Raw genomic sequence first — 13,683 nt, 5'->3', positions numbered from 1 at the left:
AGGCTCTTAGGCAAAGTAAGCAGTCATGGGATAAGAGGGGAGGTCCTCTCATGGATCAGTAACTGGTTAAGAGACAGGAAACAAAGGGTAGGAATAAATGGTCAGTTTCCAGAATGGAAAGGTCAATCGTGGAGTCTTCCAAGGATCTATACTGGAATCTCTGCTGGTCAACATATTCAGAGATGAAATGGAAAGGGGGGTAAACAGTGAGGTGGTGCAGATGATACAAAGTTACTCAAGATAGTTAAGTCCAAAGCTGACTGCAAAGATTTACTGAGGGATGTCACAAAACGGGTGACGGGGCAACAAAATGGCAGATGAAATTCAATGTTGATAAATGCAATGTAATCCACATTGGAGAACATGATCCCAACTATACCTATAAAACGATAGGGTCTAAATTAGCTGTTACCACTCAAGAGAGAGATCTTGGAGTTGCTGTGGATAGTTCTCTGAAAACATCCGCTCAATGTGCAGCAGCAGTGAAAAAAAGGGAACAGAATGTTGGGAACCATTAGGAAAGGGATAGATAATAAGACAGAAAATATCATAATGCCACTATATAACTCCATGGTACACCCACACCTTGAATACTGTGTGCATTTCTGGTTGCCCCAGCTCAAAAAAAGATAAGGGAATTGGAAAAACACTGTAGAGAAGGGCAACAAAAATGATCAGGGGTATGGAACAGCTTCCGTATGAGGAAAAATTAAAAAGACAGAGTGTTCATCTTAGAAAAGAGATGACTAAGGGGGAATGTGAAAAGGGTCTCTAAAATCATTAATGGTGTGGAGAAAGTGAATAAGGAAGTGTTATTTACCCCTTCACATAACACAAGAACAAGGGGTCACCCAATGAAATTCATAGGCAGCAGGTTTAAAACAAATATAAGGAAGTTCTTCACACAATGCAGTCAACCTGTGGAACTCATTGCCAGGGGATATTTGGAAGACCAAAAATATAACAGGGGTCAAAAATTAATCAGATAAGTTCTTGGAGAATAGGTTCATCAATGGCTATTAACCAAGATGGTCAAGGATGCAACCCCATGATCTGGGTGTCTTAAACCTCTGACTGCCAGAAACTGGGGCTGGACAACAGAGGATCGATCACTTGATAATTGCCCCGTTCTGCTCATTCCCTGTGAAGCACCTGGCATTGGCCAGTGTCGCAAGGCAGGATACTGGACTAGAAGATGGACCATTGGTCTGACCCAGTATGGCCGTTCTTATGGTTTTAAACCAGAATGGAATACAATATAAGTTACAATATAAAAATACACTCTCCTCAAAAATACACCCTTCTCAATCCATCCCCTCCTCAGCAGACTAAACAAAGTACAGGGGGTGGGTGGAAGATGAGCTTTGAAGCATGCTCAGGAAGTTAACAAATCCAAGCTCTGGCAGACCAGTGAGGGAGCAAGTTCCAAAATTATGGAACCCTCCTAGAGAATGCCTTGTCAGCAGCTCCTTCTTGTTTGTACTGAAGGCGCCTCTGTGGATCTCATCCATGGTGGCTTATGACAGATCGAGAGGTGATCTCTTAAGGTACCAGGTCCAAAACCAGTTAGGGCTTTATAGTTTAAAACCAACACCTTGAATTCTACCTGGAAGCTTACTGAAAGCCAGTGCAGATTACAGAACACTGATCTAAAGTGCTCCCGATGTGTAACTCCCCTTAATAAGCAGGCTATGGCATTATACACTAGCTGCTGCTTCCTGGTCCCAAGGTATAACCCCATGTGGAGCAACTTACAGCAGTTTAATTATGAGGTGGTCAAGGAATGGATAATTGTGAGAGGATTCCCACGGGAGAGAGAAGGTTGTACGTCATTTTGCCAGGCAGAGATGGAAGAGAGCACTCTTGGCTACAGCCACTGCCTGGGCATGTAGGAGCTGCCCACGGCCTAATACCCCGCCCCCGTATACGCACATATGAAGTGCACACCTGTTTCACAAATGGTGGTTGCACTCCCCCAGTGAGGGGTGTTCATATAAATTCTGCCAGTTCCTCAGCGGCTTCCACGACCCACCAACATGGTCTCAGTCTTGATGGAATTGCATCCAGTTAGCTCTCATCCAAGCCGCACTTTCATCTAGGCACAAGATTATTCATCCCCCTGCTCCGGCCAGGTGAGACATGTCATCAGCATACTGACTGTACTGCAGCCTCTGTCTCCTCACTAACCTTCCTAGTGGTCTCATAGCCAGGTTGCGCCAGAGAGGGAATAATATCAACCGCGGCAGCACACCTGCCATCAGGGCAGAGGGACAGCTGCTCACAACTGCCCTTTGAGTTCTCTGAAAGAGGAGAGCCACTCAAGAGTAGTCCCAGGCACTGCTGCTCATTGATCCACCGAAGCCTATTCTGTTTTCTGTTTATTCCTTCCCTGGGGTGAAATGTTGGCCCACAGGAGTCAATGGCAAAGTTTCCATTATCTGAAGGCCATAGTGACAGTCCAATAGACAAGTCTCTGTCTGGCCATTGTCATTGATTGCATCTGCTCTGGCTATTTAATTCTGTGCTTTAATTTTGCCTTGGAAGCCTATGAAATTGTCACAGTGACAAGTGACACAGAGGATGCAGAAACCAAGGAAAACATCTGGATCATCTTAGAAGGAAAGAAGGGACGCTCAAAAGAATTCCTTCTGGAAAACGCCTCCAAAAAAAGGAAATTCACAAGGTAGGTGAGATAGGCCTTGATGGGTGAACAGGAAGGGAATGTCACCAGCTGTGTCTCTCTTACAAAGGCCCCTCCTCCTTCCCTCTGGAGGATTCATGGAGCGGCATTAGGAGTGTCAGACCATTTCTTACTTTCCTTTCCGAAAGATACAATGGGCAGTAAAGTGGAAGAAAGTAGTAACATTTGTCTCGGGAGTCCAAGTTTAAGAATGAGCAGAAATGTCCATCTGGGGATTGGACTCGTACATGTATGTTTGCACATGTCCTTCAAAACTTAAACAAGGGTCCTGATACTTCAGGGGTTTGCCAGATGAGCCTAAAGGGAACCCCAACAGGCTCAGCTGGGAGGAGCTGTGGAAGAACTCATTTGAGAGAGAATTGTTTTTAACGTCTGACAGAAGGTTGCTGTGGTGGAAGAGAGTAAAAATAATTCCAGGCTAAATGTTGTCAGTGCTGTTTAGATCTGACCTGACATTCCAAATCTTTGGTTTAGGAACAGAGGTGAAAGTAAGCCGGTTCGCTCCGGCAGCTGCTACCACAGCGGAGCCCCAGGCCCTTTAAAGCTCTGCCAGAGCCCAGAGCCCCGGGGCAGCGGTGGCAGCCGGGAGCCCCCAGGGCTCCTCAGTGATTTAAAGGGCCCGGGGCTCCAGCCGCTGCTACCACCCTGGCCCTTTAAATACCCGCCGGAGCCCCACCGCCTCTACCCCAGGGCTTTGGCAGCAGGGCTCCAGCGGGGATTTAAAGGGCTGGGGCAGTAGGGGTGGCTGGAGCTCTGGGACTCTTTAAATCCCCGCCAGAGCCCCCCCCCATCCCTACCCCAGGGCTCGGGCAGCAGGGCTCAGGTAGGGATTTAAAGGACCCCGGAGCTCCAGCCCCCACTACCCTCCCGGGGCCCTTTAAATCCCTGCTTAAGCCCTGCTGCCGAAGCCCTGGGACGGGGGGGTGGGGGGGAAGGGCCCCTCTGGAAATTTAAAGGGCTGGGGCGGTAGCGGCGGCTGGAGCCCCAATCCCTTTAAATCCCCACCTGAGCCCTGCTGCCCGAGCCCTGAGGTAGGGATGGGGGGGGGGCTCTGGCGGGGATTTAAAGAGCCCCAGAGCTCCAGCCACCCCTACTGCCCTGGCCCTTTAAATCCCTGCCGGAGCCATGCTGCCAAAGCCCTGGGGTAGCGGCGGTGGGCTCCGGCGGGCATTTAAAGGGCCGGGATGGTAGTGGCGGCTGGAGCCCCGGGGCCCTTTAAATCCCCGATGGAGCCCGGCCACCACTACCCTAGGGCTCGGGCAGCAGGGCTCAGGCAGGGATTTAAAGGGCTCAGGGCTCCAGCAGCTGCTACCACAGCGGAGCCCCAGGCCCTTTAAAGCTCTGCCAGAGCCCAGAGCCCCGGGGTAGCAGTGGCAGACGGGAGCCCCCAGGGCTCCTCAGTGATTTAAAGGGCCCGGGGCTCCGCTCCGGTAGTGGCAGCTGGAGCCCTGGGCCCTTTAAATCACCCCCAAGCCCGGGGCTCCCAGCTGCCTCTGCAGCTGGTAGCTCGGGGGTGATTTAAAGGGCCCTGGGCTCCCAGCCACCACTGATTTAATTGGGGATCGGTCCTGCTTTGAGCAGGGGGTTGGACTAGATGACCTCCTAAGGTCCCTTCCAACCCTGATTCTATGATACTGCAGCTGGAGCCCTGGCCCTTTAAATCAAGATTTAAAGGGCCCGGGGATTTAAGGCCCTGTCTCTTCCAGTTGAGGCCACGCCCCCTGCTCAGGACTCCGGCGTACCGGTAAGTCCTCTAACTTACTTTTACCCCTGTTTAGGAATGAGAGATCTCTGCTTTAGGTCCTGGGTGCGAGAAAAGCAGAGAGAGAAATGATGAAAGAAAGCTTTATACCGCAGATATGAATGGGCACTATTATGTGTAGTGTATAGGCTGGCTGGGGGCACCTTCATGTAGAGGAAATGAATGAGAGTCCCTCTTCCACATTTGAAATCTACACCTGAACACACTCAGAACTGGTCAAACCCCTCTAGTTTTTAGTGTGCATGAGATAGGTTTTGTGTTGTTTTTGTTTATGGATACTGTACACAGTATGCTGCCCGTAGACCACAAAGAATATGAGAGTAGCCAGTTTGTTGTGGAAGGAGGGAGTGTTTCTCTGTCAGGAACTCAAGAGAGTTCCTTCCAAGGCAGGCAAACTTTTAAGTAAATTGGACTCTAATATTAATGGCATCAATGTGTATATAGCTATTTTAAACATCAGTGACCCAACAGCAAACAGCCATGATACGAGGAAACCTCCATCTGTTAAACAGTGCCGTGCTCCTGGTATGAAGCGGTTTGGCACAGTTTGGGGAAGGATAGGATAGGACTGCAATAAAAAGAAACAACTATCTTAATTCACGGAATAAGCAGATTGTCTATGGAGGTCAGGAAGGAACCTCCTCTATTTACAAAGTTGGCCAGGGGTATAATGGGGCTAGGATTCCTTCCTCTGAAGTATCAAACATTGTTTACTGTTTGAGGCCGACAACTGGATGAACTACTAGTTAAGGCTACGTTTTAGTCAGGGGTATATAGTACAAGTCATGGACAGATCACGGTCAGTAAACAAAAAATCATGGCCCGTGACCTGTCCATGACTTGTACCATACACCCCTGACTAAATCTTGGGTGCTGGGGTGGCGCATGGCGTGTAGCCTGGGAATCTGCAGCTGCTGGGGAGAGGGACTGGTGGCACACAGCCCAGGACCCCTACTGCTGCTGCTGGGGATGGGGTGGCCCGAGACTGCCCCAGCAGCAGCCGGTGTAGCTGGCCCAGGGGCTGCCCGGGCACCCGCGGCTGCAGAAGTCATGGAGGTCCTGGAAAGTCATGGAATCCATGGCTTCCGTAACCTCCATGACAGACTCCAATCCAGGGGTTCTCAACCTGTTTATAATAGCGGGCTGCATATGCGGCCCACAATGTATTACACAGACCACAGGTTGAGAACCACAGCACCCTCTCTCCTCCCCCCGCAAAACCCCACACAGTCGCCCATGTCCAGCACCCCCCCTACCCAGAGACGCCTCCACAGAGTGGGACCAGGCATGGAGCTCTGGGCACAGAACTGGACAGCTGGGACCCGGATCTGCCATGTTGGTCCAGGCAGCCAGACTGGGGATCCTGCAGCTTGGGGCTGGAACCCACCAGCCCGACCCACCACGCAGGGCCAGGCAGCCGGCAGCCAGACCCAAGTCACCGGGCCAGGAGCAGAGCCCCACCTAAAACCTGGGAGTGCAGCAGCATCCCTGCAAACTCCTAGTTTCCAGTGCCCAACCCCCTCACTGCCCAGAGCCCGCCCCCCCAAACCTGCCCAGAGACCCACTCTCCTGACCCCTGTTCCCCCTGCAACACTCACCAGCCCCCTGCTGGTAGGAACACTCCTGCAGGCTGCCTTACGCCCTCTCCCCCTCAGCCAGCTCCGCCCTCTGCCAGACTAGAGCAACTTTTGAATTTTTGTTAGCACACAGCTGGGCCGCAGCTGTGTGCTAATTGGGCCGGGGTTGAGAACCACTGGTCTAATCCAATAAGTCAGCTACTAAAGATACACAGGATACACAACAGAAGACTTGGCCAAAGGTTTGACAGAGATACATTGTTCTTAAAAGTCCATCTTAAGAAAAGCTTAAAAGCAGGAGGGGTAGTTTGATTAGTGGTTTTAAAAGCAGCTATGATTAGTAGATGTACAACAGATACAATATCTGTCAAGAAAAAGAATGAATGCTTTAGGGGAAAATAAATCATTCTTTAGCTTTCCCTATAACAAGGCAAATTGATTTTGGATGTGAATTAGCTCAAACATACCCTGGAAGTCCTAGTGGTAGTAATTTAAAGTGTCACCGTAACCAGGAAAAATACTGAATTTAAATACAGAAATTATACTTTGTGTTAAATAATTATGGGTTAAATCAAATGACTTTAAATGAAGGTTTGTTTTATATCTTTCATAGCCACGCGCAAATTACTTAATGCTAACATGACACAAGTCATTGCCAGTCTCCAGGATGTTAATTGAAACTCTTCTATGTTTCCTGCAGAGGAGCAACAGACAAATTTCTGTTTTCTTCAAAAAATGTTGGTGATATTGCAGCCATTTGTGTTGGTCACTGTCCAAAAGATGGAAGGAAGTCAACCACAAAAGCTGATGTGTACTGGTATGTCCGAGAGATAATCATAACAGAGATGGAACTTTGCAACAAGTAAGTTGCTTCCATCAAAACAGACATGCAGTATGCAATAAAGAACTCCAGGAGCTAAAGGCAGAATGGCCTGGGAGATTTAAATAGTATTGTAACCATATTTCTGAGGTTCTTCATAGTTAACCTTTCCTAGCCATACATGGTGAGCTTTAAAAATTCTTAGCATGTTTTAAAAACTAAGGGCAAGATATTTAAAACATTTAGGAGCTGCCGCAGACAAGTCTAATTTGCATGCATGGTTTCCATGTTTCTGGTGCAAAGTATTTGCATGTGCAGATGGATGCACAATCATAAAAATAATCAGCATGTATTTTGCAAAAAAAAAAAAACCCAAACCCAAACCCCTGCACTCCTAAACTTGTTGAAAATCTAGACCTAGTCATTTAGATTCTGTGGGCCACTTTTCAAAGATTGGCCTCTAAACTGCTTCTGTGAAAAGGACATTCAGGCATGTCAGTATTCAACATGGGAGAAACCTCAGATTTGACTCCCTTTGCATTGTGGGATGGTTCCGGTAGGAATCCTTGGATCCAAAAGCACCTCAGGCGTCATCTACAAAAGTATAACAAGGGAGACACACCTCTTCAGTGCGTCCTGCTGCTGTGTGCAGTACGGATAGACTTGCTTGGCAGGTCTTCTGTGGCTTGGCTCTCCAGCCAAGTCACTAAATCCAGATGAACACCTTCTGGGGTATATACCATCTGATAGATAAACAGCCCTTAGTAGGTGCCTTCCGCCCTCTCTTTGGGCTCCTAACTCAGTCCTGCCCGCTTTGTGGGGCTTATACCACTGTACTTCTAGCCAGTAGCAGAACACAGGCCCGCCCAATACTCCAGGTTCCAACACAGTGACCCTATGAACCGCCACAACATATTGCTCAATTTCAATTAGCTGCCACTTCTTTCCTTGGCCTTTTCCTACCTGTCCCCTTTTAGCTTCACCCTTATCTCAGGATTAAGGTGTTATGTCCTCACTCCCTACAAACCCAGCTAAGCAAATACAGCCAGTAACAGACTCTGGCTATCCTGTAAGCTCCTAAGGCCAGAGAGAAGCACCCCACCTTGCCCCCTCTAGTCCCAGCCAGGGACTGACCTATTTGCGTCCTGCAGTACCTTTTATCTGAGTCTGCTGGGCTCTGATTGGCTGCTTCCATGCAGCCTCGCTAGGCATATCAAGGATCCTCCCTCGCTGCTCCTTTCCTAGGGCAGGGTTATGGGGCCTCCAGGAGGGGGCCACAAAGGCCTAGTATGCCCTGTCACAAAAACCAAAAGATATTTTTATTCTCTGGTTTGGAGATGGTGGAAATTTTCAAGAGACTTCAAATCATCTTGGTAATCTCGTGTGATCGGCTAACCTCTCAGCACTTCAACTCCCTGGCCCCGTCAGCCTGAGCCCTTCATGTTCATGCAGCATTAATGAGCTGCTAGCATGGAGAATAGGCAGGAAAAGGAAAAGAATGGTCATCGGAAGAGCAAATACCTAATAGCTGTCAATCTTGGGCCAAAATAGCTAAGCAAGCACATCCAAACTATTAATGGATTCCTTTTCTTCTCTGCGATATTTCCACTACTGTTAAAGTACTTAACTTTAAGGGTTTCGTTCCTGCTGAGACAGTTTAGTGTTTAAAAAGAAATCCTTGACATGAGATTTTGATGTTAAGTGTCTCTTCCAGCAAATTAATCAACGGCTAAATCAAATCAGCCTGTAGAAGGGCCATGTTAATATTTGCAGAATGAAAACTCAGTCAGTCATATTCTTATCTCGCAATCAAGGGAAACCTGCAGCTCTTAACGCCCAACCCTGCAATCACAGCCACATGCTTGAGGCTATTGTGCATCGGAAGAGCCTCACTGAAACCAGTGTGGCCCCACAGGGGGGCAGAGGTCTTTTTAAGGCACAATTCTAGTCTTTTATTTAAAATGACATAGTAGAGCAACAAGATTCTGCAGTAAATTGCAGCCTGTCACAGCCCATTCTGCCCAGAACCCTGCCTTCTTGCATGTTCTCCATAACCACAGCCCTATCTAGCCACAGCTGCTCCACATTGCTGGATCAAGCCTTCAGCATTGCCTATCCCACAGGTTCAAAAATGATGAGTGGAGGACCCCCATTTCCCCTCCACCCTCCCCAAAAAAGAACCCAGACAAATTTAAAAGATTGACTTAACAGTCATGATTTTATTTTAAATTCTACATTTCGGTTCTTTTCCTTTGCCTTTTGGTTTTAGAGCCATTGGGATACAATTGGGTCATGTTTTCAAGCTTTTCTCTGCAACTTTGAGGGGTAGAAATTTACAAGAAAGAAAGAAAGCTGAGATTCTCACCTAATGAGACAATTCCCCAAGCCGAGGTTTTAAGGAAAACTCAGAATATCACAAAATTCACAATAAAAATCCCAAGAGCTGGCTACTCTGCAGTTGTGAGAGAGTTAAAAAAGCTCTCACTGGGAAGTACGTTCCCACCCCTGAATAAGGGCTTCAGGATTTATTCTCATCAGACCCTCCCAGGTACAAAACTCCTTTCCAAACATGGGCAGATATTTCTGTGGTTTCAGATGCATTAGAAATGTTGTAAGACATTAAGAAATATGGTAACACTATGGTGCTGAAGCAGCCCTTTCTTCAAGTCTTAATTTTACTGGTGCATAATACAATCCAGCTGAATTCCTTGAGGGAGTGCCTACTGCCGTTTGGACAGGAGAGGGAGGAAACTCAGGTGGAAATGACTTGCATCATTGCAAATAAAATACCTCATTAAAAGCCCAGTGTCCAAACCTCTGGCTGATTACCAGACACACAGTGATTTATGAGTATGTTATGTGCTTCCTCTACATCGCCAGGGGCATTCCAGTGGAGTGAAGGGTTTTCAGCATCTGGTACATATTTCAGTGCTTGCTGCTTCTTTTGTCTGCTCAGGATGAGCTAAGAGTTATAAACGAGGAGAGAGGGGACACACATATTTCCTACCCCAGACTTTAATATTCCCTCTTTTCCTGTTCTCCCTCACCTCTGGCCCCTTCCTTGTCATTCCATTGATGGTGGTAATTGTTGACCTTTACCTTGATTTGTGAGAGCATAGATGATGCACCTAACTTTGAAAACTTGCCCCTACGTTTGTTTGTTTGTTTTAAATCCAAAAGCCTGCCTGCCCTGCTGGGCTCTCCGATAGTAGCCATTTATGATATTATTTTTATAGCTCTGTAAGTGTACATGACACTTGACAGGCAAATAAGATGACAAGGGCACCACATTCAATTCTGGCATAAGTTGAGTGATTTCAGTTATCTAGGGACATGTTGGATTCGCCATCACTCAAAGTCTTTACAGCAAGACTGGATGCCCTTTTAAAAGCAATGCTCCAGCTCAAATAAAAGTTATGGGCTTGATGCAGGATTTGCTGTGTGAGGTTCTGTAGCCTCTGTGATGCAGGAAGCCAGACATGATGATCATAATAATCCCTTTGGCCTGAAAATCTATGAAAGTGGGACTTGAAAGTGACTTCAACAGACACTGCACCTGCTGGCACTGGAGCAGAATTTGGCTGAAGGACCCTGCCTGAAAGATATTTTTAAGCTGGTCTAGGCATAGGGAGCAGCATGGTCTGTTGTTTTTGATCTTCACCCCTAATGCCTAACTAAATGTGCTAGCATGACACGCCTGTCATTACACAACTCCCCCACTAATCTTCCCCTCGGCTCTGCAGTGGTACTTGGCCTAGCAGAGGGCAGCACTAAACCTGCAACATGGCGGCCTCAAAACAGGTTTTCAACCAGTGATCCGAGGAGGGGCTGTTCAGCTAGAAAGCCCCTTCCCCTTGCCACATTGCATGTACAAGATGGCAAATCTCAAGGTGCAGTTTAGGAAGAGTGAAGTCATTTAAACTAGCTGCTTGAAAGCATGGGATTTGAACACTCGTTCTACCAGGGTTGCCGCTCACACCTACAGCTACAACAGCCTTCAGAATAAGTCCATGATATCCATCAAACGTGGGTGGTAGGCAAAGCTTCCTCTTGGGGAGGCTAGCCCCCTGCCCACCTCTTCCAGCTGAGGACCCGCCTCCTCTGGCCGAAGCCCCGCCCCCACTCTCTGCTGTCAGCCAACCCCCATTGGCCCTGGCTGAAGCACCGAGCCTGGAGCCCCTCCCCTGTTCTGCCCCTTCCGCCCGTGACCCCGCCCATGGCTCCACCCTCTCCCACCGCCCCCCCCACTCCTCACCCATCCCTGAGACTGGAAAAGCTCTGTGCCCCCCGCCTCAGCTCCAGAGTCGCAGCGGGGAGCTCCTCCAGCCCTGGGGCCATGGTGGGAGGAGACTTTTTGGGGGGGGTCCCAAATCCACCACTGCCCCTCTCCCTTGGTGGCTGGAGGGTTGGGGGGAAGGCTCAGCCTCCATTATGCACCACCTACGCCAAAAAATCCAGTAAAAGCACAAGTAAAAGGAGCTGCCTCCACTGTGATTAGGCCAGGGCTGTCTGAGGGCAAGAGGGCAGTGGAAATTGTTACGGTTTGGGGAAAATCAGCTGCCACAGGACTTTTGAACTTCAGAAAAAGTTTAAGGGTTCATACACATACTGCGTAACTCAAGCCAGCTGTTTCAGCTCGGCGTGTTCAAAGGTGAGTGTATTACCCTGGGTAATGCTGAAATGTAGAAGAACTGGAAGGTTGAAGGGCTGAGCTGACTTTCTCTGACTGGAATTTGTATTTCCAGGGAGGCTACATATTTCAAACTTGCAAAATAATTGGCTATGTCCTTTAGAGAGTTTCCTGTAGCACACCGAGCAGTGCTGTTTTTTTAAAATCCTAGTATCTTCAGTTCAAGTCCCAAGCAAGGATATGTCCCTCTCATTCTAAATACAAGGTTGAAACATTAGTAGTAGGTGAATTTCTAAATCACCTGTCCCCATTATACCTGGGCATTCATAATGCAAAGCAAAAGGCCATATTATTAACACACTGTTAACTTTCCTTTGGCAGATATTTTTTCAAGTGCAATGCAAAAATTCCACTGAGGAACAAGAGGGGTGACTACAAAGTCTTTGAGTGTGTCAAGGTCATAGAAAGTTTTGCCAGCAAAGCCCGGAGCTTGGTGCCAGTCAAATATGAGGTCATTGTGGTTACAGGGTCTGAAAAAGGAGCTGGGACCGATGCCAATGTCTTTATCACCATCTTTGGAATAAATGGAGATTCGGGCAAGCGTGCTCTCAAGCAGAAGTTCCGGAACCTCTTTGAACGGGGCAAAACCAATAGGTTTTTCCTGGAAACCCTGGAGTTGGGGGAGTTGAAAAAAGTCCGGATTGAACATGACAACAGTGGCATAGCAACCAGCTGGTTAGTGGAGAGGGTGGAGATCACCAATTCAGCTACTGGAGTGACCACGATTTTCCCTTGTGGGAAGTGGCTGGACCGGAATAGAGGAGATGGTTTGACCTGGAGGGAATTATTTCCAAGATATTAACAGGGATTCATCTGCAGCCTTTAAAAAGAGCTGCAATGAAGATATTTATATTCACTGCAGAGGGGTTTTTTCTTACTGACTTCTTACACCGTTTTGTATCATGTTTTTCTTTTTAAAATATTGTATTTTATATTGAAACGATTTTAGTAGGAATATATACTCCCTGGATTAACATTTTATAAAAAGAATCATACTTTTTAAATGTGTATATAAAAATGTGAATGGCAAAATTTTTCTGGTCCACTGATTATCCATATCAAATCCGCTTCATTTACAGCTCAAAGGGTGTGGTTTTATGTGCCCAACTACCAAGGCTGGAAACGCCAACAGAGAACGGATGATCAGGCCGGCTCCTCTTTTAAACTACAAGAGGCTGCAGTAACAATTAAGCTGACATAGTCAAGGGGGTTGGTTATAGCAGTCCCAGTTTTGACCTACATCTAGTAAACGTCTCTATATTCGAGTGTGTATATTTGTTTTTGTGTACACGTGCAATGAAGAGTTGAAAGCAACAACCCAGATAAGATTTTCTGAACAAGAGTTTCAGCAAGAAAGTGAATCATCTAGGCCAGGTCTCTGCTGGTGTGAATTGGCCTAGCTCCTTTGATTTCAATGGACCGACCCCAGTTTACCGCGCCTGAGGATCGGCCCCAGTGCACAGGTGTTAAGCAGCTCCAAGATCATAGCTATGAACTGAACAACATAATGATTTTGTGCTATTCAGCTGAATACATTAACAAAACACTTACCAATAATCAATTCTGCTTTAGGGAAGCAGCAAAGAGCACATGTTCAAAGCTATCTCAGCATCGTTCTGCGCTGTGTGGCATGCATAGCAATCACTTGTAAAGGCAGCTGCCATTGATTTTATGGGGGGGTTTTAAGTATTGCAATTTCGACTTTTCAAAAAAGGATAGTTTCATGGGCAGAGTCAAAACTGAGACACCAGCACATGAGCTTCCCAATCCCTAATACCCTTTAATTCACCTATTTGGCTGGATTATATTAGATTTCCTAGCAAATAATTCTGTACTTAAAACAAAAAGAACATTTCTAAAAAAAATCTTTGGGACCCCATCGACCAACCTAGGAGAGTGCATACTATCGCCATTGAACTCCATGGCAAAACTCTCCTTGACGTCATTGAAGCCAGGATTCCACCCCCGGGTATGTCCTGGTCTCCTGGTTCTACCATTGTTTGGGGCAAGTGGGGGAAGAACAGTTTGCCCAGCTGAGGAAGGGGAGAATCAGACTCCAAAAACCTGCAGATCTTGAGCAGGTGCCATACAGTCTGCTCTGCTCCATACACTGCTTCCTGGCCACCCTCCGTC

At 47.4% G+C, this 13,683-nt stretch overlaps 1 protein-coding gene across 1 annotated transcript in view; it reads left to right on the top strand.

Annotated features, from left to right (window-relative positions):
• The window catches only part of LOC140911113 (lipoxygenase homology domain-containing protein 1-like), a 101,786-nt gene extending 89,352 nt beyond the window's left edge, over positions 1 to 12,434 (top strand). The window contains exons 11-13 of the mRNA XM_073343459.1: positions 2,545 to 2,683; positions 6,741 to 6,902; positions 11,872 to 12,434. Coding sequence (XP_073199560.1) covers positions 2,545 to 2,683; positions 6,741 to 6,902; positions 11,872 to 12,352 — 782 coding nt within the window. The 3' untranslated portion in view covers positions 12,353 to 12,434. The remainder of the gene's footprint in view (positions 1 to 2,544; positions 2,684 to 6,740; positions 6,903 to 11,871) is intronic.
• The last annotated feature ends 1,249 nt before the right edge of the window (positions 12,435 to 13,683 follow it).

Source organism: Lepidochelys kempii, chromosome 5, assembly GCF_965140265.1.
Source record: "Lepidochelys kempii isolate rLepKem1 chromosome 5, rLepKem1.hap2, whole genome shotgun sequence".
Lineage (NCBI taxonomy): Eukaryota > Metazoa > Chordata > Testudines > Cheloniidae > Lepidochelys > Lepidochelys kempii.
The sequence above is the reverse complement of the archived record's forward strand: the minus strand, read 5'-3'. Positions and strand labels throughout refer to the sequence as shown.